General features: G+C 46.6%; 1 protein-coding gene across 1 annotated transcript in view; it reads left to right on the top strand.

Annotated features, from left to right (window-relative positions):
* OSBPL10 (oxysterol binding protein like 10) overlaps positions 1-27,036 on the top strand; it is a 305,042-nt gene that overhangs the window by 219,525 nt on the left and 58,481 nt on the right. The window contains exons 5-6 of the mRNA XM_042954884.1: positions 7,159-7,369; positions 20,236-20,390. Of these exons, the coding sequence (XP_042810818.1) occupies positions 7,159-7,369; positions 20,236-20,390 (366 nt within the window). The remainder of the gene's footprint in view (positions 1-7,158; positions 7,370-20,235; positions 20,391-27,036) is intronic.

Genomic DNA, 27,036 nt, shown 5'->3' with positions numbered 1-27,036 from the left:
ACGTGGGGCTCAGTCTCATAAACTGTGAGATCAAGACCTGAGCCAAGATCAAAAGCCTGACGCTCAATGGACTGAGCCACCCAGACACCCTGATCTTTCAACCACGCTTGTCTTTGGTTTCTGTCCCCCTCATCTCATATAATAAACGCCAGGTGTCAAAATGTTGAACTTAAGAATGCCATTAGCCTGTCCTGCCTCCTAGGAATGGGGTGAATGGAGAAATCTGGAGCCATGGCTTAAGTTATTTAGTGATGGTCCGCATCAGTGATGACACCATGAAGCCCAGAGCAAAGTGGGTTTCTCTGTCAATTTTCTAAAAGGAAGAGTAGCTTCTGTTACCAAAAAGATGAATGGATAGTGCTCAGCACTCTTCCATTTGGCCAGTTTAGATCTGCTTACAAAGCAGTCTTCAACTTGGAAGTGGAAGTAGGATGTCTGCACTTTCATAGCTTTGCAAAGAAGGCAGACTTTTATGTCCTAAGGCGTAACAATGACTCCAGCCCTGATTCTCCCCTCCACCACCCAGAGCTGAGGGTAAGGGGAGATCCTTCCAGAACAAGCACCTGTTGAGAAAGCCGAAGATGCTCTCTCCCCCCTGGAGGCAACAGGTCTGGGGACCCTCCTTCTGTCCCCTCCACACCAGCGGGACCAGTGGAGGCCCTTGAGGCAAGAGATAGACTAAGCAGATCAAAATAGCACCACAGAGGCTCTGAAGTTAATTGCTCTTGAAGGCACACGCCATAAAAGTAGCCTGCATGCTAAACATAAACTTGATTGCCTACTAAGAAAAAAAATTCAAATCAGACTTAAAAGCTCCGAACGTGATAGCCAGGATGTCTAGGCTACAATAGAAAATCACCGTCCTGCCAAGAACCGGTAAAATCGCAACGTAATGTGAATGAGAAAAATAACTACCTGCTGCCCAAACCGAGGTGGCTCAGATGTTAGTTTTATTGGAACAAGTTGCCACGCTCATCTGTGGGTACCTGGTCTGACTGCTTTTCAGGCTGCAGTGGCAGAGTCCGTGTCTCACACGGACACCCAGTGGCTCCAAAAATCCTTAAATGTTTTCTATCTGACCTTCTACAGGAGTTTGCTGACCCCTGCACGAAGGCCATCGAAGACCTAATGGTCAATTTTTTTTGGAGATGTTTGCTTCTCTCCCCCTCCCCCCCCTTTTCTTTTCTTTCCTTTGGTTTATATTCTAGACATTATGTTCCTTACACTGATTTCTCCATTCTCATCCTGGGTTTTCTTAACTTTCTTCTTTGTAACCTCGTGTGTGTAGCCCGCAGCCTCCCGCCATTGGAGATGGACCCCATTTCCTCCCATTCATCTTTGTCCCTTATGGCCACTGTCAGCTTTCTGAACCCTATTGGGAGATGTGGATTTGGTAAGATCTGTCCACTAGATGGGGTTTTCTTTCTCTTGCTTACATAATAAGCCTTGAGAGATTTTTGGGGTCTACATGGTGTTTAGGACTGTGTTTGGATGGATAGAGAGAGGTGTCCCAAAGGGGCCCAGGAACCCGCCTAAAGAGACTCTTGGTAGGTTATCATTCCGGGGAGGTGCTGTGCCGAGAGGGAGTAAGAAGGAAGGTCGGATGTCAGGTAGGAAAGTCAGCAGGGAGAAGAGATTGTTCAGGTGTGAGGCCAAGACTTACCGTGCTCCGACACTCAGGAGTTTGGAGGAAATCTTTGGAGATTGGAATGCGAGCTCTCCAAATATCAACCACACAATCTGTTGATGAGGCAAAATGACCTTTATTATTTACCACTGTAAAGGAGAACACCACATCCACAGGGCATTGTCCGTGTCTCTGAGTGGGGAGGGCAAAGTCAGAATTCGAGAATTTGAAGTTTGGCTTACAATACAGGGGCTCGATTCCAGTTAGGTACAGATCGAGATACAACAGTTCGGGATTGGTGGGAAAAACTAGGCAATGATTTTGAGGCAAGGCATTCAAAGGATTTTAGGGTACAAACTGTTGACAGTTTCTTTTACGGATTTGATGGACGTTTCAGGAAGCTTCTATAACGAGCTATCAAACCATTTTTGGGATGGGAGTCTCTTGTAATATTAAAGTAATGCCAATGAGGACAGTGGAGTAGTAAATATATGTTAATGGAGGCAGTAAGGTCTCTGTGTGTTTGTGTGAATGTGTCTGTGTGTTCTAAAGATCCTTGGAGCGTGGCTTTGAACCTTAACTGAGGACTTTGGCCACGTGAAGTGCCTAAGTCCGCCAAGAACTGATCCCTGACCCAGAGGGGAGACTTAAAAGCGGCTTCTGAATTCCACCAGGTGAAGGGTAAATGCTAAACCAAGGCCACCTTGAAGTTGGCATCTAACTGGTCTACTTCCAAGCCTGACAGATTGAGTCACTGAAGGTACTGGGAATCTGTGAGCCCGGGAGGCTCTCCCAACCGCACAAGCAGGCCCTGGGAACTTTAGGAAGCGGAGTCCATGTTTGGGAGGTGCCTGATGCTGATCCTTTCATTATTAATGGATTAGTGACCGAGCTGGGGTTCATTGATATCTGGCCTGTCAGGCCTCTCTCTGAAAACCTGCCCCCGGGTTTGCAGCTCTGAACAGTCTGAAGCAATCGAGACCCTTGAAGCCCCTGTCGCCATCTGCCCCCTTCAGGTCTCTCTTCAGCCCAATCCTAAGCTCGTTGAGCTGAATGTCTTAGGTTTTAGTCTCTTTATCGTGGTTTCAGGTGTCAACCAAGAAAGAATTCATTAAAAATTGAAGTCACCGGGCATTTATTTGGGTAATTAGAATTGCAATTCGGAGACACAGTTCTGGTAGAAACCTGACTCTTGTTTCAAGGGAGACAGAGAAGGGGTGGAGTTATAAAGGCAGAAGGTTGAGCGCAGTTCTCTGTTCGATCCTCTCTACAAAACGGGGATTGAAACTAGGTTAATTGGGATTGGTGGGGTTAATATGCAGACTAGGGGTTGAAACTTGTCAGAGCTCACTGGCTCCTTTCCAAGTGAAGAATGCCAATGAGTCAGGCCTCAGGGTGCAGAGGGAGTTAAGTCCAGGCTGCAGGCTTGCAGCTGGAAAAAAGTTCATGGGTTCTAGAATGCACGTAAATTCCTCCTCCCTGATGGCCCCTGACCCTGTTTTAGAAGAGACTTAGCTAGGCTTGCTGACTCCTTTTTGAAATCTGTTACACAGTTTTATTGAAATAAAGCAATAAAATCTGCAGCCACTGATTTTGTTAGCATTAACTCCTATGATTTGTTTTTTGTAGTGCATATACCATTATTTGTGCTATGAAAAATGGGCCATAGCATAGCATTCCCACCCCCCCACCCCCCCGGGAAGTTTGCTTATCTGTGAAGTTCAGTGTGACCTACATATGGTTGATTTTACAAACCTCAGAGCTGACATTTTCAGGTGTGGATCTCTGAAATTTCATTTGGGGGTACCCTGTACACCTATGTTATAAGATGCTGATGCCCTGGATTCTGGAATGCCAGAAAGAGACGAAACTTGGTGCATTTTGTTTTTGTTTTTAAGTTTATTTATTTTTGAGACAGAGAGAGACAGATCATGAACGGGGGAGGGGCAGAGAGAGAGGGAGACACAGAATCGGAAGCAGGCTCCAGGCTCTGAGCCATCAGCCCAGAGCCCGACGCGGGGCTCGAACTCACAGACCGCGAGATCGTGACCTGAGCCGAAGTCAGCCGCTCAACCGACTGAGCCACCCAGGCGCCCCTGTTTTTGTTTTTAAAGACCATGAATGACTCATGTTGGTGTGCTCCAGAAAGAGCGTTAAGGGCTCTGGTTTGAGACTTGCGTGATTAAGGTAAGCGGTTCAAAGGCTGGTGGCAGTAGGTGAGCCTACTCGTAGGTGCTTGTGCCTTGTTCTTCCGTCGATGAGCCTGTAGGAACCTTGAAGGAGAGAGGGAGTGCTTTGAAGAACTTGCTGTTGGTATTGTTGCGTCCAGCTTTTTGGTGCCACGTACATCCATCTTCTCATAGGTGCCCTTAATTAAAAGTAGATGTGGAAAAAGCTGAAACTTGTTCTTCCAAAGTCTGATGAAACCTCTTCGTCAATGCCTGTTGGTCTTAGAAATGTTGGAGCCACAGTAACTGTGATATACTGTTAAATCACAAGACTTGGAATCCCGCCTTTCTTTGAGGCTCCACTCAATTTCTTTTGGAGCCTGATGAAACTCATGTGAGGGTGACATCAGTTGTGTCATTTACAGTAGTTCTGTTTTGCATCACGTGGAAAGGGGGGCAAAAATGAATCTTGAGGAAATGTCCACAATGTGTGTCAAGCACTGTGCTAGGCTTAGTTTGAATATTTTCAGAGAGCAGATTCCATTTCTGGGCATGTGTCTCTGTTGTAATGGAGTAGAAGATTCTAGAAGTCGGTTCTGTGTTTTTATTACCTGAGATTTACCTCACATTTTATTCAATACTATATACAATTGGGATACATTTCTTTTTATTGATTAAAAACAAATGTATCCCATCTCGTTAATGGCTTGATTTTACTCACCTTTTCTCTTGAACGTTATGGTATCATCCATAATAGTCAAGAACATAATTTATTATGTTTCTTCGTTACATTTTCTTCCCTTTTAACACATCAATTTTCTAAGACAAGATTTTATGGTAGGAATTTGCGGAAATGTTGACTACGACAAATAGCTCAAAATCTACTGCTGTTAGTTCTCTATATAGAACTGTCAGAGAATACATAAACACGTTATCTACTGCAAACTTAAATTTAACCAGTTGGTAATATTTCTTGGTGAACCTAAACTTATAATGGAGGTATTATTCTTTACTAAATCTTCAGCCGTTTGTTGTTAATCGCATAGAATGATTTCTGTAGACTTTGTGTCAAAAGTCAGTTCTTTTGTACCTCTGAGAAGCGCGTGACTAGGGATTCATTTATTCATTCCGCAGATATTTTACTCTACTTGGAATATACCCTTGAACAGCACAGATACGATGGTCCCTGCTTTCATACTAGCACAAATGAACACAATAAATAAGTAAATTTTAAGTCAGGTTGGAAGGTGGTAAGTGCTATGGAGAATAATTAGTAATGAGGATAGGGGATGTCAAGGGCTGGGCTGGAGATGCGGATTTTTTTTTTTTTTTAAGATTTTATTTTTAAGTAATCGCTACACCCAATGTGGGGCTCAAACTCACAACCCTGAGATCAAGAATCATATACTCCACCGACCAAGCCAGCCAGCTGCCCCTGGAGATACAGTTTTAAATCATGTAGTTCAAGGGCACCTGGGTGGCTCAGTCATTAAACATCTGACTTCAGCTCAGGTCATGATCTCATGGTTTGTGAGTTCAAGTCCCATATCAGGTGAGCTCAAGCCCCCCCCCCCCCCCTTTGGGTGAGCTCAAGCCCCCCCCCCCCCACTTTGGGTGAGCTCAAGCCCTTCTTTGGGTGAACCCTGCTTCTGTCTCTCTTTCTCTTTCTCTCTGCCCCTCACTCACTTGCACTCTCTCTCTCTCTCTCTCTCATAATAATAATAATAATAATAATAATAATAATGTGGTTCAAGAAGCCTTGTTGAGGAGGAGGTGGCTTTTAAGCAAAGACCTGAAGGCAGAAATAAATACTTATTGAACCCCTGTTGTGCCCCAGGTACTTTTTTTTATAGGAGCCAGAATGGCCAGATGTGACCTCTGTTATCTGCCAAAAAAAAAAAAAAAAATAATAATAATTTGCATGGCCCAAGGATTGGCATGCACACTGAGGTGACAACTCCAAGCCATGTCTGTGCAATAGCCTTAACAGTGATTTAGAAAAAAACCATCTTTTCAAGTAATGATGCCTATTTTGGTAAGTAGAATTGCAATGGATGAGGTTTTTGTTTTTTGCTTTTTTAAAAATTTTTTTTATTTCAGCAGATCACTACACAGACACAGCAGGTATCTGTTTTCAAAAAGAAATAGAAAAATAAGGCGTAGCACAGAATGAGTTTTGTGTCCAAGTCCAGCGGCCTTTAACAGAATTATTGCTTCTCCCCACCTGATACCATCATGATGATAAAGCAAGGATCCTCCAGGGAAGACAGTTGACAGAGCGAGTTATGGCTTCAAATTAAGGATGGCTGTTGTTGGGTGGGGGTGGGGTGGGGCTGAAAGAACAATGGCCCAGAGTCTAGAAGCCAGCAGTTGGCTGTAGCCTGTGCTGTTGAGCAGCCCCCGGGACCTTGGGCGGGTTGCTCTGCCTTCCCCACTCCTTAGAGTGACTGCTTATTTGCTAGATGCGTGCTCGATGCACGTCATCTTGTTTGGAAAGTTGTGGAACGTGAGGGCCATGAACCTCACAAGCGAACCCATCAAGTTTCTTTTCTAGCTCTTGACTTCCTTTCTCCTTGATGTGTCAGTTCGAAGATGCAGTTAGCCTCTGGCTTATCTGCCGCTTCTGAATTGAATCCAGGGCACAAAATGCGGTTCTTTACGGTTGTCCTAGCTTTGGCTCTGACGGAGGGCTGGCCCTAGAGTTCCTGGGTTTTCTTTCCTCCTGGTGTCTCACACGGTGTTAGGAGAGAAAGTCTCATCCGACTTAGCATTTTTGGGGTGGTGTGGTTCAGTGCTGGCTTGACTGTGATCTCACTCCTACCCATGCCAGCCTGAAATTTCACTTCCGTTTCTTGAACTTCAAAAAGACTGCCAAGGACATGGGCGCTGGAGCTGGGAAGAAAAGCAAAGACTCAGCCTAGCTCTGAGGCAAAGCTGTGCCTCATCCCCTGTCTCAGATAACTTTTCACATTTCAAGAGCCTTACCGGTGGCTCCAAGGACTTCTCCCTTTGATGTATTTATTGTTCACTTGCCTGCAGGGGACCAGTAAAATGATACATGCAGATGGCCCTGATGGGCCCTTTCAGCTGGACAGTTCTAAAATGCTCCTGCGATCAGAGCTGCTGCTGTGTGCCTTTGGCTACATTCACATAGATGTCACCTGGCCCGCCTCGTCCGAGGACTGCTGTGTACTGAACACCCTCCGAGCTGACTCCCATGTCACTTGCGGTCTGGGGGCGCCCGTTCCTCTCCCCACTCCCCTCTGTCGTGCCGTCCTCTGGTTTAATGAAGAGCTGCTCCCCAGCCTGTCGAAAGGCGGACCGTTCACTCTCCCCTCCGTGCCGTCTCTTCTCGTTTTGTAGATGATGAACCAGGTGGAAGGACAGCAGAAGAACCTCGTGCACGCCATCGAGTCTCTGCCCGGCTCTGGCCCCCTCACCGCCTTGGACCAGGATCTGCTGCTCCTGAAAGCTACCTCCGCCGCTACCCTCAGCTGCCTGGGGGAGTGCCTCCACTTGCTACAGCAGAGTGTGCACCGGGCGGGCCAGCCCGGCCACAAGCCGGGGGCCTCAGGTAAGACCTTCCAGCGGGCCCTGCTGTGTCTGCGACTGAGTCCTGTGTGTGCGCGTGTGTGTGCGTCTGCCCCCGTGGCCTTCCTCCTCTAAGTCCTCCATCTATCCACCTTCCATCTGCCGATCCTTTTTTTTTTTTTAAATGCTTTTATTTATTTATGTTTCGAGAGACAAAGCACAAGAGCGTGAGCGGAGGAGGGGCGGAGAGAGAGGGAGACAGAGGGTCTGAAGCAGGCTCTGTGCTGGCAGCACAGAGCCCGATGCGGGGCTCGAACCCACCAACCTTAAGATCGTGACCTGAGCCGAAGTCAGATGCGTAACCGACTGAGCCACCCAGGCGCCCGCCTCTGTCCGCCCTTTTATTCCATCTGTTTCCGCATTTGTCCCTCCCTCCTTCTCTACCCAGATTTGGGATGTGTTTCTCTTTGACCAGTTAGAACTCTCACATCCCATGAAACATTTAACCAACATGTTGACACGAATACAGCGGAACTCCTTTTAGACTTGCTGCTGTCATGTTCTGTACCTCATTCCATTTGTGACTTTGCACGCAGCGCTGTGTTTTTGAGACACATTGCCATACGGTCCATTTTTCTGACCGCGCCTGCGATGTGCGTCCACCGTGATTTGCGCCACACTCTGACGAAGGACACCCGCACTGCTTCCTGCGTTCTGCCCGGCTCGCCTCGCTCAGCGCCTACCTACCTGCGTGTCCCCTCGTGGACCTGCACGAGCGTTTCTCTGAAGCACACACTGGAAACACTTCTAATTCTTTATCAAGGAGCTGGAGATGATGAGGCATTCCCTTAAGATGGCCAATCCTTTTGGAGGAGGGTTTAATCAATAAGCAGATAGGAAGGTATTAGTGAGGATTAAATTCAGTGATAAAGGTGAACATAGCCGAGGCCGGTCATGTCGTGTGTAATTATAAAGCATTAGAATGAAGAGACCCAACAGACGACTCTTTGAGCTTTGTTGCCTGGGACTCACTTAATGAGGAAACGAGGCAACTTAGGTGATGAAAGAGAAGCTAGGGTCTGAGCGACAGTCTGTAATTCATGCTGTTCTCAGGTCTTCTTTGCCCTCCGTTTCACTGAGGTTAAGAGGGATGTTGGTTTTCCAGACAAGTTTCTTGGTGTCGTACCCAGCATCATTTACTGAGCTCCGATCCTGCTAGTATTTGGCCTCTGATACCCGTTTTTTGAAATCGTCACAGACTAGATGCATCATGCCCCTCATTCGCATGAGATGCTGAGGCTCATAGCAGGAAAATGACTGGCCCATGGCCACTCATCTAAGCAGCAGAGCTGAGGTGAGAGACGGGCACTCCCCATTGGGCCTTTGTTCAGTTCAGAACAGACCACCGGTGGCCCCTGGGGACCTCAAACGGGGGCCGACAACACTGTCTTGCTCACGTCACAATTTTCTCACAGACGGGTATTTTGTTTTCTTTACTTTTCTCTTTATTTGGGGGAGGAGCAGAGAGAGAGAGAGAGAGAGAGAGAGAGAGAGAGAAAGACATAGAATCCAAAGCAGGCTCCAGGCTCTGAGCTGTCAGCATAGAGCCCACCGTGGGGCTTGAACCCACGAACCGTGAGATCGTGACCTGAACTGAAGTCGGACGCTTAACCGACTGAGCCACCCAGGCGCCCCTCTTTACTTTTCTCTTTAATAATTTCAGACTTTTCAGAACATTACAAGAATAGTATGAAAAAATTCTCTTACATCCACCTCCAAATTGCCCAAACGGTAACATTTTATGACATTTGCTTCATCACCTTCCCTCTCTCTCTCTATAGCATATTATAATTGTCTAACCACTTCAGAGTAAGTTGCAGAAATGATATCTTCATTCTCACATGCTTTAATGTATTTCCTTAAAAAAAAAAAAAGACTATATCATGTCCTTGATATAATGTCTCCTATACAATGACAGTACAGTAAATTAGCATGGATGCATCCTATTCCCCAGTCTGTAGACCTTACTAAATTTTGCCAGTTACTCTGTGAATGTCCTTCATAACAAAAGAAAAAGTTTCTGGTGCAGGATCCAGCCTAGGAGACGATGTGTGTATATTCAGGCACAGAGTAAAGATGCCAAAACCTGCTTTTCTATCTTCTTTCTTCTCTACTTGAAAAATGGAACTTTAATGCTGAAGTCCCCATGAGACTCCTTGACGTTTTCTGACCTGGATGGAGTCTCAGTGGCCCTGTTGGGGCTTGGGCAGATTCTGAGTTATACTGGAGGCTATTCAAGGTGTCCGTGATCTCTCCCGTAGTATATCATAACTTCTGGCCTTTGGAACCTAATGGGCACATTGAAGGATCTTTCACCGGTAAATGTAAACTCGGACCATTTTGTTACTCCTGAAATGAAGCCCTTACATCTTCCTTCAGGGTTAGTTTCTAGCAGATTTCTAAATTTTTTTTTCCTGATTTAGGGGGTTGGAGGGACAAGGCTCAAGGTGGAATTTCAGAGGTAATGAGAGGTTGAAATGGAAATGATCTGGGAGGACCAAGCAGTGTCTCTGAAATTGTGTCTTGTACAGCGTCACCTCCTTGCATCTTCCTTGCCCGTTCCCGTGCCCCTGCCCCATTTGACTTTCCATCTTCTCTTATTTCCAGCCACTTTTTTTTGTTGTCGCTATATTTATTATATTCACGCTAAAAGCATATTCATCCAATGACAGTCTGCAGACTTACTGGTCACTGACGTTCTCCCATTCTTCCTTTCCTCATTTTTATTTTTAATTGAGCATAGTTGACCTACTGCCCTAGAATAAATTAGTTTCAGGTGTACAACATAGTGATTCAGCGATTGTATACACATTACAATTACAATGACAATATATATACATTACAAAATGCTCACCACCGTGAGTGTGTATTACAGTGTGATTGACTCTATTCCCTATGTTGGACTTTTCATCTCTGTGACTTATTTTATGACTGGGAGTTTCTACCTCTTCATCCCCTTCACCCACTTCACCCATCCCCCATCCCCTCCCCTCCCCTCCTTTTAACCATTTTTTTAAGTTCATTTATTTATTTTGAGAGAGAGAGACAGCATGAGTTGGGGAGAGTTGGAGAGGGAGGGAGGGAGAGAGAGGGAGAGAATTCTAAGCAGGCTCCACACTGCCAGTGCAGAGCCCAGGGTGGGGCTCGAACCCACAGAGCCATGGGGTCATGACCTGAGCCGAAACCAAGAGTCGGATGCTCAATGGACTGAGCCACCCAGGGTCCCCCTGACCATTGTCACCAAGGGATTTGGCTGAAGGTTGAAGAATAGAGGGAGCATGAGGCATCACGGTGGTTATTTTGTTTTCTTGTCATCTTTTCGGCTTTTAAAAATGTTTATTTATTTATTTTGAGAGAGAGAGGGAGACAGGGAGACAGGGAGAGGCAGAGAGAGAGAATCCCAAGCAGGCTCTGAGCTAACAGTGCAGAGCACGATGTGGGTCTCGATCCCATGACCATGAGATCATGACCTGAGCCAAAACGAAGAGTCGGGTGCTCAACCGGCCGAACCACCCAGGCGCCCCTCTTTTTCACTTTTAACCCTTTTAAAAATTACATTTCCTGTAACAGCCCCTACGTTTTGAAACATTCTGCGTGTGTCTTTCCAATCTGTTGACAACATTGGGGGAAGAATTGAATTCCTTCCTTCATCCAAAGCATCATGCTTGCCTGCCGTTAAAATGGAGTTCCAGAATCTCAAACTAGCGGAATAAGAGAATGTGGCAACCTGGGGAGCGTCACCACAAAATACCTCTGTTGAGAATCTCAGGGCTCTTGAGGTTGATAGTAGTTACAGCAGCCTGACTCCCCCTGATAAAAACATAATGGTTGTATCTAAGGAAGTGCCAGCCTGGGTTGACACAAATCAAAATCCCATTAAAGCGAAACTCTGTCAGGGTTTCCTTTAAATGTTCGACGGGCAGGGAGGCACAGGTTACCCACAGCATACTAAATGGACACCTTGTTCTTCAAGCCACTTTGCTTTCTGCCCCCCACACGATTTCTTCCGCCCCTTTTCTGAATCAAAAAGTAATTTGTGGTCTTCCAGCGTTTCATCTTCCGTAGTATTTCCTTGTATCTTTTGGGCAACATGTTGGCTTTGGAGCCTTTGTCTGCAAATGTTCCTCCTTAATACTCCTTTTATCTAAAGCATGCGAGCCACCGACTGAAATCCAGAAAGACTTCAGTATTTGTCTGCCTGCCACCTCTGGGTTGTGGACTCTTAGACTTGTCTCTGATATCGTCTCTAAGATGCAGTGGCCTGAAATGTCTCATTTAACTTCCGTTTATGGGGAAGTTTCTAATTCAGATTAATAAGGGGACTTGCCTTTTCGGCCAAGGCTTCTGCAGTTCTGTTCCTGGTGACCACGAAATCTCCTTGAAGAGCTTGATGGAGACAAATGATTGATGGGGGCGGGGCAGGTGGGCATCTGTTCTCCCGGGTCTAGATGCGTGCCTCCCGGAAAGGTGGACAGGACTCCACCCGCAGCTGGAGAAGGCTGAGCCCCTTGGGGGTCTGGGCTTTAGGTGGGTGGCCAGTGCGGGAGAGAAACGAGACCCTGGAAGTGTTTCGGGGTGTGGAATACTCTGCTGGCAGTGCTTCTGGTCACTTCCTTGCTTGCAGGTCCTGGTCCAGGGAGCATGGTTCAAAGGCAGAGCAGACTCGTAACCAGACAGGCACATTCGGGTGCCAGGCAAGAGCTGGGTGCTGAGAGAATGAGCGGTGCAAGGCATGTTGGGAGAAAGCTCTGGAATGAGAGCTGCCACAGCAGGTGACCGCAGAGCCTTGGGGAATTGCAGTGGGTGCCCCGCGTGCCCTTGGACATAAATCAGGACGAGAGATCAAGAGACGCGTAACTGAAGAGGAGAACCAGAGCCGAGTTGCATGTGCTTTCCCTAACTTGTCTTTCCAGTAACTTTTTCTTCTCTTTCAAGATCCGTGGGGCTTGTCGGTCAGGAAGCCAGTTGCGTTGGTCTTTCCATTTTGGGGTTTGGCAAAAAGGGTCCAAGAGGTGAGACTGTCATAAAGCCTTCTTGGGCTCTCTGGCCAGTGGCCTTCCTTCCACTGTGCTTTTTTCTTTTCGTTTCTGGTTCTTTCCTTTTTTTTCCTTCCAGAGATGCCTTCAGACTCCTGGTGTTCCTCTCTCTCCACCTTGTTGTCTCTGTCTCTTACACCTTCTTTCCTGATAACCTACTGCTTCTGGTGAAAGTGTGCCCCACATAAGTCACCTTCCTTTGTGTTGTGGTTAAAAGCCGAGATGGAAACGTGCTGAGTCCTCCAGCAGATAGCGTATTGGGGGGAAAAAAAGAAAAACTAACTTTGTAGAATATTTCAGGTGGGTGGACTTCTTTCGTGGTTGTTACAACTGTCCAAACAGAGCTTTTGGGTGGCAGATTCTCCCTAACGAAAGCAGTTAGACACGAACATCCTCGCTTTCCGTTTTAAACGTGCCTTATGTTGTCTCCAAGTTTGTAAATATTAAGCTTACTCTATTTTGGGAAACCCTCGTAGGTTTACTGAGTGTAGGAGGCATGGATTCACTGTGTTGCAGGAAGAGGGACAGGTGCCGTCATCTGTCACCGGCCTCTGGATAGAGTGGCCTCCCAGCCCCGGCACGGGGACCGCAGCTCTCAGCACTCCAGGCAAGGCTTGACCCAGGGCCAAGGACGGATTAGAAGAGTTTCACGGTCAGACCTTAAAGCCCACGGTTAAATCCTCTGTTGCTTTCTTTCTGCCTCTCGTTGGTCTAAAACACGTATAGCTGCTTTCTCTCTTTCCCGTGTGCTTCTGTCTACCTCGGTGTGTCGTGTAAGGAGCGGAGGCATGTGTCAGAGCCTGTTTCGAGGACCGGAGATGCCATTTGGTGGACCACCCTCCGCCTTCCTGTTCTCTTCTGTTGTATCACCTTTGAAGATCTCCGGCTACTTGGCTTGACGGTCAGCAGGTGCCTGATAATATTTGTTCCCAGTTGTCGTTTCACTTAGATGTCCTGGTCTGTTCTCGACCATCTATCCTAGAGCTTTCTTGACTCACTTGCTGTAGGTGTGCCCTGTTTCCTCACCCGTCAAACACCATCGATAGCAAAACACACCATTATCCTCCGTGCTGCTGAGAAGGAAGAGCTGCCGATGAAATCTGACACACCACTGAGCGGGGGACAGACCGGTGTCCGAGACGTGGCAGTGCGGAACAGGAGTTGATGAAGTATGGTTTAGACTTGCATCTTGTTTTAGGACACGATCGTGAGAGTCTGTCTTTCAGTAGAGTAACGTGGTCGACTTCTTTCTTTCTTTCAACTGGTGTTTTTCTGTTGGTGTCCTTCATGCTTTTCGTTTTTCTGCTTCCGTGTCGCCTTCTTGTTTTCTCTCTCTTTTGCTACATAGTCTGCTTCCTTGACTCATTGCCTTCGGCGTTTTGGGAAAAGTACGTATATAAATCCTAGTAGCGGTTACAGTACATTTTTCAGGAGCATTCTTTAACCTATATTTTTTTTCTCCCTTTTTCCTTTGCTCATTTGTTTCTTCACTTCAACATAGGAGTGGCATCATATGGTATTTGTCTTTCTCTGACTGACTCATTTCGCTTAGCAGAATGCATTCCAGCCCCATCCGTGTCATCGCAAATGACAAGATTCCATTCTTTTTTATGGATGAATAACACACACACACACCGCACCTTCTTTATCCATTTATCAGTTGGTGGACACTTAGGCTGTTTCCATAATTTGGCTACTCGAGACAATGCTGCTATAAACATAGGCTTAGCCTATACTTTTCTAATCCTCAGAGTCAAGAATGACACCTCTTTTTGACTCTCGTTTAGTTGTAAGCCACCTACTTCCAATTTCCTGTTTCTCTGCTATACTCTTCCCAATTTTTGATAATATAACGTGGTGGGAGGTGTTGTTAATATTTTAATACTAATTCAGTACTTCATGTGATAACGGTCAAATCTTTTAAAAAAATAATTTTGACTCAACATTCCGTTATGTAACCATGTTTAGAAAAATTACTTCAGTTTACTTCCAGGGCTGGGACTAGGGTGAGCTGAGTGAGGTACTCAGCTTGAGCACACACTGAAAGGGTGCGGATGTAATTAAGATAAATGATGTTGTTTCCTTGAAAAAATTTTTTAACGTTTATTTATTTTTGAGAGACGGAGCGAGAAAGCATGAGCAGCGGGGAGGGGCAGAAAGAGAGAGAGAGAGACAGAGAGACAGAGAATCCGAAGCGGGCTCCAGGCTCCGAGCTGTCAGCGCAGAGCCCGACGCGGGGCTCGAACCCACGAACCGTGAGATCATGACCTGGGCCAAAGTGGACGCTCAACTGACTGAGCCACCCAGGTGCCCCGATAAATGGCGTTTTAATGAAATGTTTTTAAACCAAAATTAATGCAAAAATAATGAAGGATGAACAAAATATCAAAATTTTAAATTAAAGACAGGATTCAGCACAGTGAGGCAAGGGAGACAGAGTCTTATGCGACTTTTCTTTCTTTTCATTTACTTTGGTTCAAAAATATTGTGTGAAAATGTCATTTATCTCGATTACTGAGTGTCTTGGTGCCACTTTAAAATTTACACTCTGGGGGGGGGGTGTCCTTTTTACCTCCCTCATGCCAGTTCTGGTCGGCTGTGTGTTTAACTGGGCTCATTGCACACTACCAGTCCAAAGGACTTTTCTAGTCTCCAGCTCCTAATTGTGCTTCTGTTCATCACATACTGGTACATGTCCGCAGGTCGTTTTGAACCCCCAGAAGGTGGAAACTTTTGAGTCTCTCTAGTGCTATGGGAAAACCTGCACTGTATAGAGTTTAAGAGTCTGGGCTCTAGAGCCAGGCTGTCTGGGTTGTAATCTTGACTTTACCACCCACTGGCTATTTGCACCTCTGTTTCTTAATCTGTCAAATGGGCATAATAGTAAGACTACCTCATGGGTCGTTTTTAGGATTAGATGAGTTAACACATATAAGGTGTATACACTAGTCCTTGGCACTTCGCAAGAGCTCAGTAAATGTTGACTTTTTTTAGCAGAGGGAAGGTAAGTTAGCTCCAGACAGCATGGTCCCCTGGCCCCTGACCCCCCCCCCCCCCCCAAATCTGTAGACTTTTATTTGCATCTTCTGACAGTTAGTATTGTAGCAAAATTCATAATTCTTTTGTTTTCCTTTAAGGCAAGTCCAACTTTTCTGCCTTAAATGATTGGAAAAATATTCCCTTGATGTTTGTTATTCAAAAATATTGCCGAGTTTCACGAGCTAGGCATTCATTATACTCTACTTTCCTATGAGTTGGACATTTCAGCGACGAAAAGCCTAAAAAAAGATTGCCGGGCTGTGCCTACATGTGTCTTTTCCCGTTGACTTTGATGGAATGTGGTAGACTGTATCGTCAGCACCCACGGCTCTGTCTTCAGCTCAGGCTGTTTCTTTTCCTTTCTTTCTCTTTTTTACATTTATTTATTTTTGAGAGACCGAGTGTGAGCGGGGGAGGGACAGAGAGAGAGGGAGACACAGAATCTGAAGCAGGCTCCAGGCTCTGGGCTGTCAGCACACAGCCCGACGTGGGGGCTCGAACCCGTGAACCGTGAGATCGTGACCTGAGCCGAAGTCGGACGCTCAACCGACTGAGCCACCCAGGCGCCCCAGCTCGGGCTGTTTCTTTTGTGCTGTCGTCACTTGCTGTTTCCGTTCCATTGACCGGCCCTCTGTCCATCAGGATCTCTTGGATCTCTGTTGTGCATCTTTGGGATTCTCTTCTGTCTCACTGTTGCCTGGCTGCTCTTTGCAGCTGTACCTGGGGGAGCTTCCTTGTCTCCACATATTACCTATTTGACTTTCTGTGGTGTTGATTCTTCTTCCCAGTTTCAGTGTTAATTTTAACTCTACTAATGCTGATTCACTTTCCTCATAATTCCTTAGTGCATCTATCTCCTTTTTCACCTCAGTCTGTTTTCTCCTCCAGCTTTCTGGTCTTGTTTCATAGAGGCTCCTTTGTTCTGTGTCGTACTGATGAGATGCCTTTCCCGATGTTTTCTCTGATGCCTTACGTTAGGAATTTCAGAGAGGTGCTTCCTTCCTCTAAGCCTTCCGAGGATACCGTTTCTTTTCCCCAGCTCGGTACAATCCTTTTGATTTATTCTGTGTTAGAATTTTCCTCCTTCGTCCTGAAATGAAGCAGGCCTATCCAGACTCCTAAACTAAGTGATCATTTATTGGAGCACCCGGGTTAGTACTGACTCACTGGTTCTTTGTGCTGAATCCATAGAGTATACAAAAAACTACTTTCCCCAGCATGCATTGCTACCTTTGTTCTTCCAGTCCTGGCCTTTGTCTATCCCAGGATGCAGTGTGTCACTGCCTGTGAGACTCTGCTTCCCTCCCCATTATCTCCTGGGTTATCACCTCTGAATGATGGTGATAGGGAGGTGAGGGAGGGACAGAGTTGAGGTGTGGGAAAATGAAGGGAGCATTGTCTTGATTGCCTTTTTAAGATTTCCTAATTATTCTAGATGAAATTTACTACTTGTATAATTTTTTTTAATTTATTTTTTATTTATTTATTTTAAAAATTTTAATCTTTATTTTTGAGAGAGAGAGAGACAGAGTGTGAGTGGGGGAAGGGTAGAGAAAGAGGGAGACACAGAATCCGAAGCAGGCTCCAGGCTCTGAGCTGTCAGCACAGAGCTCGACGCGGGGCTTGAACTCACAACCTGCAAGATCATGACCTGAGCCGAAGTTGGATGCTCAACCGACTGAGCCACCCAGGAGCCCCTAACTTTTTTTTTTAAAGCACTCCTGTATTTATGAGCTAGTTGCCCAGTATTTAAGATCTGAATCCAGCTCTCAGTCCCTGAGAAGTAGTTGGTTGGCAAGACAGGTGTAAGAAGTCTCTTTCCTCCTTTCTCATGGCAGATTCTAGTGTCTTGAACTTTGGGTTGGTTTTCTTAGTTCAGCCCCATGTATCCCCATCCATCTTATTATTTATGGGGACTCCTCCCAAGTCTGGAGTTTCTTGGGGGTTTTTTTTAGTTTATTTATTTTGAGAGAGAGAGAGACAGTGAGAGAGAAGGCAAGAGAGGGGTAGGGACAGAGAGAGAGAAGGAGAGAGAAATCCAAGCAGTTTCCATACTGTCCGTGCAGAGCCTGACGTGGGGCTTGAACTCCCAAACCATGAGATCATGACCTGAGCTGAAATCAAGAGTCGGATGCTTGACTGAGCCACCCAAGTGCCCCTAAAAATTTATTTTTTAAGTAATCTCTACACCCACCATGGGACTCATACGTAAAAACCCAAGATCAAGAGTCACATGCTCCACTGACTGAGCCAGCCAGGCGCTCCTCACCTTCTTTCAAATGGCCTCAAGAACTGATATACAGATGCCATTTTGCCATTAAAAAAGGTGGAAAACACACATACTAAAAAATTTACCAATTTTAACTCTTTTTAAGTGTCTAGCTCAGTACAGTGTTGAATACTTTCACATTGTTGTGTAACCAACCTCTAGAAAACTCTCCATCTTGTGAAACAAACTCCATACCCATTAAACACTAACTCCCCTTCCCCTTGCGACCACCGTCCATTCTACTTTCCGTCTCTCTTTTTGCCATTTCTCGTTTTTTTTGTTTTTTTTTTTTTTTAACTTTTAGGAGGTTGTGAAACTCACATTCCTTTTGAAATTTACTGTCTCCGAAAGTCTTAATAGTCATTCATTCATTTGGCACGTATTTATTGACCGCGTGTTGTGTGTCAGACCATATTCTAGGTTTTGGGGACACAGCCACGAGCAGGGGCAATATTGTCTCTGCTTTCAGGTGCTGACATTTTAGGAAGGAGAGAAACACAGTAGACAAACAAATGAGCAGGGTGAGCTTAGATAGGGAGTTTAGATATGTGCCGTGAGGACAGTAAACTGACGGGACCGGGGGTGCTTTGGGGATGGTGCTTTGGCTGGGGAGGTCCCAGGGGGCTTCTCTGAGCAAGTGATGTTTGAGTCAACCCCTGGATTTACGCAGGAGAGCTCTCCCCCAGGTAGAACTGGGGGGGGGGGGGGGGCGTGTTCTGAATGGGAGGAGCACCAGGCGCGAAGGCTCTTGACCGTAATGAACTTGGCTCGCTTGAGGAATGGAAAAACTACCAGCCTGAGCCCAGTAAGCAATGAGGAGAAAATGAAATGAGACTGGGCAGTCTTGCAAACCAAACAGCTAGATTATGTTCCAGTTGCCACGAGGAGCCACTTGAGGCTTTTAAGCCACAGCTATGTGATCGAACACCTGACAGAAAAAAAAAATTTTTTTTGCATAAAACTGTGCTTGTGTAGGATAATCCCGTACACAGCGACAGGCACGCTGCACATATCCAGCTCTTTGATCTGCCTCTGTTACTTTGTTTCCATCAGCCAGAGTCTCCCCAGTGTTAAAAGCCTGGGATGCTTGCAGGTTTTTCTTTGACTAGCTGTAATGAAAAGGTTGATGGGTATGATTACTCTACAGGTGGAACTCCTGAGACCCTGAGAGGTCGAGTTCTAGTGCCCATAAGGCAGGATCCACTTCAGCCCACCTTTTCTTCATCCCTTATACCTGCTCTTAGACCAAGAACATAGCCTCCAGAGGGAGGGTCAGCTGAGTTTGAGATCTTTTCTTATTCGAATGGTGGAATTGCTATTCGCAAGAGGAAAGGGAATTCCCTGCCATCACTCCTGTCCCCATTAGTAAGTATATATAGATAGTCTGTAATAATACCTGACTCGGAAATAAACATATGAGAGCTAAAAAAAAAAAAAAAAAAAAAAAGTTTTTGTTTTTCCCCCAAGGATTGAGGGAAGATTAGAAAAATGCTTTTGTTTTACGAGACTGGTGTTTGTAAAACGTTTCTTGCTCGAGTGGAATGAACATGTGTCCTTAGGGGCTTCCTGACATGGGCAGAGGCGGGGGCACGTGATGCAGGCACCTTTTCAGAGCCGTGGTCATGATGTCAGTTGGCATTTGTTTTTTAGTGTTTGCTTATTTTGAGAGAGAGAGAGAGCTCACTCAAGAGAGAGCATGAGTCGGGGAGGGGCAGAGAGTGGGAGGGGAGAGAATCCCAAGCAGGCTCCACACTGTCAGTGTGGAGCCCAATGAGGGGCTCGAACTCCGCGACTGTGAGATCGCGACCTGAACCGAAACGGGGAGTTGGACGCTTAACCAAGTGAGCCACCCAGGTGCCCCATCAGTTGGCATCTACGCCACAATGTGAGCAGCCCATTTCTGATCAAATTTGACTTGTTTTTCACTATAAATATATATTTTTAATTTTTTAAATGAAAAATAAAATTTTTTTTTTAAATTTTTGTTTTGACACAGAGAACATGAGCAGGGGAGAGACAGAAAGAGAGGGAGACGCAGAATCCGAAGCAGGCTCTGGGCTCCGAGCTGTCGCCACAGAGTCCGAGGCGGGGCTCGAACTCACAGACCGTGAGACCATGACCTGAGCGGAAGTCAGACACTTAGCTGACTGAGCCACCCAGGCACCCCTTTTTATAAATATTTTTTGAAGATTAAAAAAATTAAGAAGAACACCTTTAAGAAAATCTGGCTTTGGTGAATGCACTTTTTTCCCCCCCAAAAGACGGGGAAAGAGCCAGCCTGTGGTGAATCTGGCATTGCCATTGCACAGATTCCAGTTTATAAATAGATCCAGATCTGCACGGCCCTTGGTACCTCATCCAAAACAGGCCCACTGACATTTGCCACAGGCCACTTCCTGGGCCCCTTTCGGGTCAGCCTCCTTATACAGTGGGGCACCGGTCTCTCTTGAGCCGTAAATGCTTGCCTTGGAAAATCCTAGGCATCATCCCGGGTCTTTCTTTCAGAGAACATCCTGGGATGGCACGGGCCCGAGTCACATTCCACGGAGCAGCTGAGAAACGGGACGCTTGGCTCTTTGCCCGCAGCCAGCGCCAACGTAACCTGGGCGATTTTACCAAACTCTGCCGAAGACGAGCAAAGCCCGCAGCCAGAGCCAGAGGTAAGCGAGCCGTGCGTTCTCTCTCGGCACCTGCGTGGCTTGTGTTCTCGCTTGTCCCGAAACGTAGCAATCGTATTTGTAACTTGCTCGTCTCTTTGTTTCAAGAGGAGCCAAATCATAAAACGGAAGCGTTGCCTGGAGAGGGAAAAGCGGGTCGGCGTGCGCCTGGCACGTCTCTTCTCGTGTCTGGCAGCTGCTGTGGGTGCGATGCGATCCGACCCACGAGGAATCTCCTGTTTGCATTGAAATGGGAGTCGTTTTAACTCCAAGTGGGAGAAACTCAAACGATGCCCGTTGACGCGATGGGAGCAGTTACAATATATCATGTCGCTCCCCTGAATAATGGCTTCTTCATGTGGTCTGTGCTAACCTAAGCGCCTGCCTCACACGCTCGAGCCCTGCATGCTCCAGAACCAGGCCAGGGTCCCCCCGGGGCGGTGGCTGGCACTCCCGGGCATTGCGCTGCAGCCGGGTCCCCGCTGCAGGGGACAGCTGTCCTGCCTGGGCCGGGAGGGGCAGTCCCCGCAGATCCTCGCGACCGGCCGGGCTCTGGCAGGCTTCGTGGACTGTCACCTGCCCGCAGGACTCTCCCGACTGACCGTACCCCTGAGCGGCGGCCGGAAGGAAGCCAGATGCAGCATTTCCTTTTGTTAATTTTACTTTGCGTCGCGAGGGAACTTTGTTGTTTGTGGCTTTGGATGCGCCCGTCCTATTGACGTGACCCTGTGACCTAGGCGGAGCCGTGCTTGAACCGGGTGTGAGGGGTTGTTCTTCCTTCCAGACGAAAACACCGTAGCCTGAAAACTGAAGGGCATTCATAAAATCTGCTTTGGGAGGTTGAAAGCCCCAAGGCAGCTTCTTGGATCAAATGGTCTTGGTGGTCGACAGAGCATGTTTTCCGGGGCACCTGGGTGGCTCAGTCAGTTAGGGTCCGACTTCGGCTCAGGTTATGATCTCACGGTTGGTGAGTTCGAGCCCCGCGTCGGGCTCTGTGCTGTCGGCTCGGAGCCTGGCGCCTGCTTCGGATTCTGTGTCTCCTCTTTTTCTGCCCCTCGTCCACTCACTCATGCTCGCGTGCGCTCTCTCTCTCTCTCTCTCTCAAAAATAAACATTAAAGAAGAAAATACCGTTTAGAAATGTTGTCCAAGCTTCACATGATTATATTCTGTGACAGGGACTTGGTAGCTTAGCTCTCCCAGAGGCAGGATGAGCCTGCCCACAGATATTTCATTAGCATCTATCAGGTGCCTTCACAGGGCGTGAAATGAACAGGGGGCGTGAGATTCTTGAAAGCACTTGCCTCTACCTGTACGATGAGATTCCGGTGGATCAACTTGCAGCTGATGTGAAGGTGACTCAGAAGGTAAGTTGGTGGCAGCTGAGTAAATGGTAGGAGCCCTGCTGCCCTATTGTTCTTCTGAGAGCCTTGGGTTGGGTCGCATGGGAGGGTTGAAAACTGCAGTATGCTTCATTTCCTTCTCAACAAACCTTGGGGGGGAGTCGCATCATAATAAATATATTTATATTTAAGGTCTTGCTCTAGGGAAAAATGAAAAGAGTAGGCGAGTAAGTTATTGGATATTTAGTAATAATTCTTTAGGTTCTCACTCCCAGCAGCATTCTTGGGCAAAACCTAACAGACGCCATCACCTAATAAGCGTACTTACCAGGGCTGGTGACCTTGCCCGTCCTGTGAATCCATCGTTGTGCCTTCTGCTCTTCCCTGACAGTGCTCCCTCCAACCCTGATTCTCGAGAGGCCAGATCCGTCCTTTTTACCTAAAATGGTTGTCCGCTTTGCTGTACCGATCACTAGCCTCGGCAGAAGAGTGTATTGCTGTCCACGAGAAATAACCAGCTTCCCAATTCAACTTGTTAAAAATACTTTGAGGGAGAAGAAGTAGGGAGAACTTTTTCCCCCTTAAGTTAGGAACATCTTTAATTTCTGGTTGTCGTATTCCGTTTACTCCAGTCCGAGCAGCGTAAGGTGTTGTTGGGTATGTCCCTACAGCAGCGAGGACTTATGGCGGGGGGGGAGGGGGGGGGTGATGGCAGCATGATGGTGTTTTGATGGTTTTCTGAGATGGGATCGGTTAGAGACTCCTCTCATTTTCCCCCCCCCCCCCGAGCGACAGCTCTGGTAGATGAGTCTCACAGCCCCAAAACGGTCGGTTTCTATTTTTATTTTGTCCTCTGTCACTTTTTTTTTTGTCTTAAGAATTGAAGAAGCTAGCAATATCCACCCAATAGTTTTCCTGTCAGAAAAAAGGAAAATGTTTCCGTTGCCTCCCTTTTGTACAATTTGGAGGACTAACCCAAGAAGAAATGAAGTGAAAGTCCTTATGAGAAGCTTCCTTAACCCTTTGATACAGAGAGTAGAGTTACTATGTGAGTCCCTGCCGGGGAACTCAGGATTGTAATTATGGTGGCACTTGAATTAAGTAAACTGTTTTCTTCTGGTGTATTGCTTTGGTCACGCGTTAAGTGTTTAGAAGGGATAATTAGGGTGTAAAAGGTATGCCTCCCTCTGCTATGTGGGTGCTTGTTTGCTATCACTAAGCAATTAACTCAGTCCAGTTCTCACTGGGCACAGACTGGGTGTCCTACCATTCAGTTCGACTCTTGACGTTATCCACCTGGGCGGAGTGTCAGATCCCACAGGTTAAGGGCTCAGCCCCCCAGGACTCTCCCATCCCCCCTCCCCCCACCGCTGCAGCCGATGACAAGTCCAGGCCACCCGTGCTTCTGCCCAACCGGCTATAGGTCAGAAGTTCCCACAAACCCCAGCGTGAGTTTGGATCATTTGCTAGAACAGCTCACAGAACTCAGAGAACTGTTTACCCGTTTATTATATACAAGGTTGTAATTCGGGACCAGGTGCAAGAGGTGCATGGGGAAGGCTCACGAGTTTCCATGCCCTCCCCAGCCACCTCCGTGTGTTCACCAACCTGGAAGCTTCTGAACCCTATTCTTTTGGGGTTTTATGGAAGCTTTATTACGTAGGGATTGATTAAATCGTTCGTGACTGAACTCAACCTCCGGCCCCTCTCCCTTCCCTGGATGTCAGGGGGTGGGACTGAAAGTTCTGCCCCTCGAATCAATTTTACTTCCCCCAGGAAACTGCGTCCTTCCTTAGCTTACCTAGGGGCTTCTAAATGTCATTCATTAACATAACAAAAGACACCTTTCTTTCTCACCCCACTCTCCTCACCCCTTCATCCCTTAGGGAATTATCAGAGTTTTAAGAGCTCTGTGCCCAGAATGGGGACAGACACTCTTTCTTACTATGAAAGTGTTATACTCCCCTCCCCTATTCTGGCTTTCCTGTAAAACAACTTACAGATACCTGGAAAATTAATGCGTTTTCAAGCTTAGTCTGTTCAATTCCCAGCAGAATAAAACTGAAAGACCAGTGTGTATTTAATATATGAGTTAGAGTAGAACTGTGGTTCTACTCTACTAAAATTTTATTCTGCTGGGGCTAGAACTAACTGCATGTGAAAATGAAATATTCGTCCATAATGAAATGAGTTAGGATCTTGGTTTTACCCATTAGCAGACGATTTTTCAACTCCCTTCGCACCGTTTGAAATTGAAATTTAGAAAAAGGTTTTTGTTGTGCTGTCTTGGGAAAGAATACCTTGTAGTAGGGTAAGGGAGAACAGTGATGGGGAGATACCGGGATTGACCCTCTCGGCCCTCCTGATGGGAAATCTAACAACGGCATGTCCCGGAATTTTGTACGGCTAGGTGTCGGAATGCATGATCGGCTTCATAAATGAACTTGTGTGAGACTTGGAAGCCTGAGAGGAAACCAAGAAACCAAGTACCTTGTGCTGGTGCTGCTGGTGGGCAAGTCATGGGGGTGTGTGTGTCCCAAGGCAGTTGCGGGGGCCAGACGCATTGTCCGAGGGCCTCAGGTCCACCTGCTTGGGCTGGAGAGGCTGTTGGGGTGGCAGCCGCGGCTGCTTCCCACCATCAGGACCTTGGCTACCTACCGCCTACCATGGTGTGTCCTTGAAATAAAAGTTGAAGGGGTCTTTGCTCTTCCACTCCTCTCAGAGATTCTGTAAGCACCTAATTCCCATATCTAATCCCTTTCTGATTGAAATACCTGGTGTGGTTTCTGTTTCCTGCTGCAGATCAAGACTAGTCAGTTGCACTTGGGGATCAGAAAGCAGAGGGTGACATGGAGACAGTCGTGTGTGTGACCCTGTGGACCTACCTTTCTGGAGGGACAGAACCTTCATTTTTTTTTTTTTTTAATTTTTTTTAACGTTTATTTATTTTTGAGACAGAGACAGAGCATGAACGGGGGAGGGGCAGAGAGAGAGGGAGACACAGAATTGGAAGCAGGCTCCAGGCTCGGAGCCATCAGCCCAGAGCCCGATGCGGGGCTCGAACTCACGGACCGCAAGATCATGACCTGAGCCGAAGTCGGACGCTTAACCGACTGAGCCACCCAGGCACCCCAGAACCTTCATTTTTTTAAAAGTTAGTTTTATTGAGGCGTAATTCATAAATAGTAAAACCCACCCCTTTTTGAATTAGTTTTGAGAGAGAGAGAGAGCGTGCGAGCAGCGGAGGGGCAGAGAGAGAGGGAGACAGAGGATCAGAAGTGGGTTCTGTGCCAACAGCAGACAGCCGGACACAGGGCTTGAACCTATGAACCGTGAGATCATAACCTGAGCCGAAGTCGGATGCTTAATGACTGAGCCACCCTGGGGCCCCATACCCGCCCTTTTAAAATGCAGTTTTGTCACTTTTAAAGAATTAAAACACAGAGTAGCTCTGTCACTTGACAAAATTCCCTTGTGTTCCTTCATAGTTAGCCCCTCCCCCTAGCCCTGGACAGTCCTCATCTGTTTTCTGTCCAGGTAGCTTTGCCTTTTCCGGAAATCCACAGAAATGAAATCATACGGTGTGTGTCCCCTTTTGAGTCTGGCTTCTTTTGTTTCGCGTAATGCATTTGAGAGCCGTGCACGTTGGCGTGTTAATCAGGGCTTCCCGCCTTCTTCCTGCTGACTTGTATCCATTGGATTCAGAGTTGGTTTCCCCACTCACCAATCGGAGAACATTTGGTAAACTTAACTTAAATCCCCCACGGATAAACTAGAAACAGGGAAGCATGTGTTAATCATTTAAGGCAGATATTTGGTGTCTGAATACCTACCCTTGGCCAGGAGGGAGGAGGTGGAGAATCGCTACTACCAATCTCTTTCTCGGAGACCCTGAGCAGAGGTATTTAAGCTAGTGCCTCGAGAGCCCGCTGTCAGTTGCTGTGCACCCCTGCGTTGACTGTTCCTTTACAGACATTGCCTGGTTAATTGTCTGAACTTCAGGGCAACAAAGCTGTCAAGAGACCGCACACCGTACATCCCCCCAAATCTAGCAGGTTCAATAAGACTTCTTTTTCTTTCTTTCTCACATTTATTATTTTTGAGAGAGAGAGAGAGAGAGAGAGAAAGAGACAGAGCGTGAGTGGGGGAGGGGGAGAGAGAGAGAGAGGGAGACACAGAATTCGAAGCAGGCTCCAGTCTCCGAGCCGTCAGCCCAGAGCCCGACGTGGGGCTCGAACCGGTGAACTGCAGGAACTGCAAGATCGTGACCTGAGCCGAAGTCGGATGCTTAACTGATTGAGCCACCAGGTGCCCCCCGCCTTTTTTTTTTTTTTTTTTTTTTTTTAACAGAAAGACTTCTTATAATGTCCCTAAGTACTGAGCATTTAGCCAAATGGGCTTTGGTTAGAAAATTGCAAAATTGAATTTTTAAGTAAGCACATCATAATCTCTCCCCCACTTCCCCAAGGGAGGGGAGGAAATTGTTTTACAAATGAAGGAAGGAGACAGATATAAAAGACTTAGCTGAATTTTGCCTCAAGAAGAATTTCCATGCCCTTGGTGGATTCGTCATTTTAGCACTGAACTTTTGAACCACCTAACAACACAGAATGCTGTCAATTTGAAATCGTCTGACGTTCAAGTTGAAGCCTGGCCAGTATAATCCCCTCAACCCAGTTTTATCATCTCCTGATTCTTCACCTCCACGATACATAAATGTATAGGTATTGATGACTAAGGGTATGTATCAGGCACAGGATGGTGATGGATTTTGGAAGATAAGGTAATAGATTGTTTTGATCCTTTGGATAATTAACACAAGTGTTCAGTCTTACGTGTTTGTTCAAAATATGTGACACCCATTTATTTGGTTCCAACCATTTAATGAAGGAGTGAGACATTTATCACTGACTTCTGGCAATTGAAAATCACTTTATTGAATTCTGAATTTAATTTCAAATGGTCGCTACACGGGAGATATTGTTGATCACATTTGTTAGAATTTGTTACAAGGAAGTTCATGGGGAAAACGATCCCCTCCCCACCCCACTCCCCATCCTGTCACCAGTTTGATCGCATCTCCTTCCCAGATCCTGTAGAACACCTCTTTTTTTTAAATCTTTTCTTTGAATGACTAAATCTTAGAGTAGTCATTAGGGGTCAGATGGCTGCTCTCCAAAATGGAGTGACTAACTGGCCAAAAGTCCACAAAACTGGCCCATGGGAGACGAGATTTGTATCTGGACTTCCTCTCTCCCAAGCCAATACCTTTCCTCCACACCAGACTATCTCCTGTATCTGGTAGGA

Source organism: Panthera leo, chromosome C2 (assembly GCF_018350215.1).
Source record: "Panthera leo isolate Ple1 chromosome C2, P.leo_Ple1_pat1.1, whole genome shotgun sequence".
NCBI classification, from domain to species: domain Eukaryota; kingdom Metazoa; phylum Chordata; class Mammalia; order Carnivora; family Felidae; genus Panthera; species Panthera leo.
Note: the sequence above shows the minus strand (reverse complement) of the source record. Positions and strands in the feature narration are given on the sequence as shown.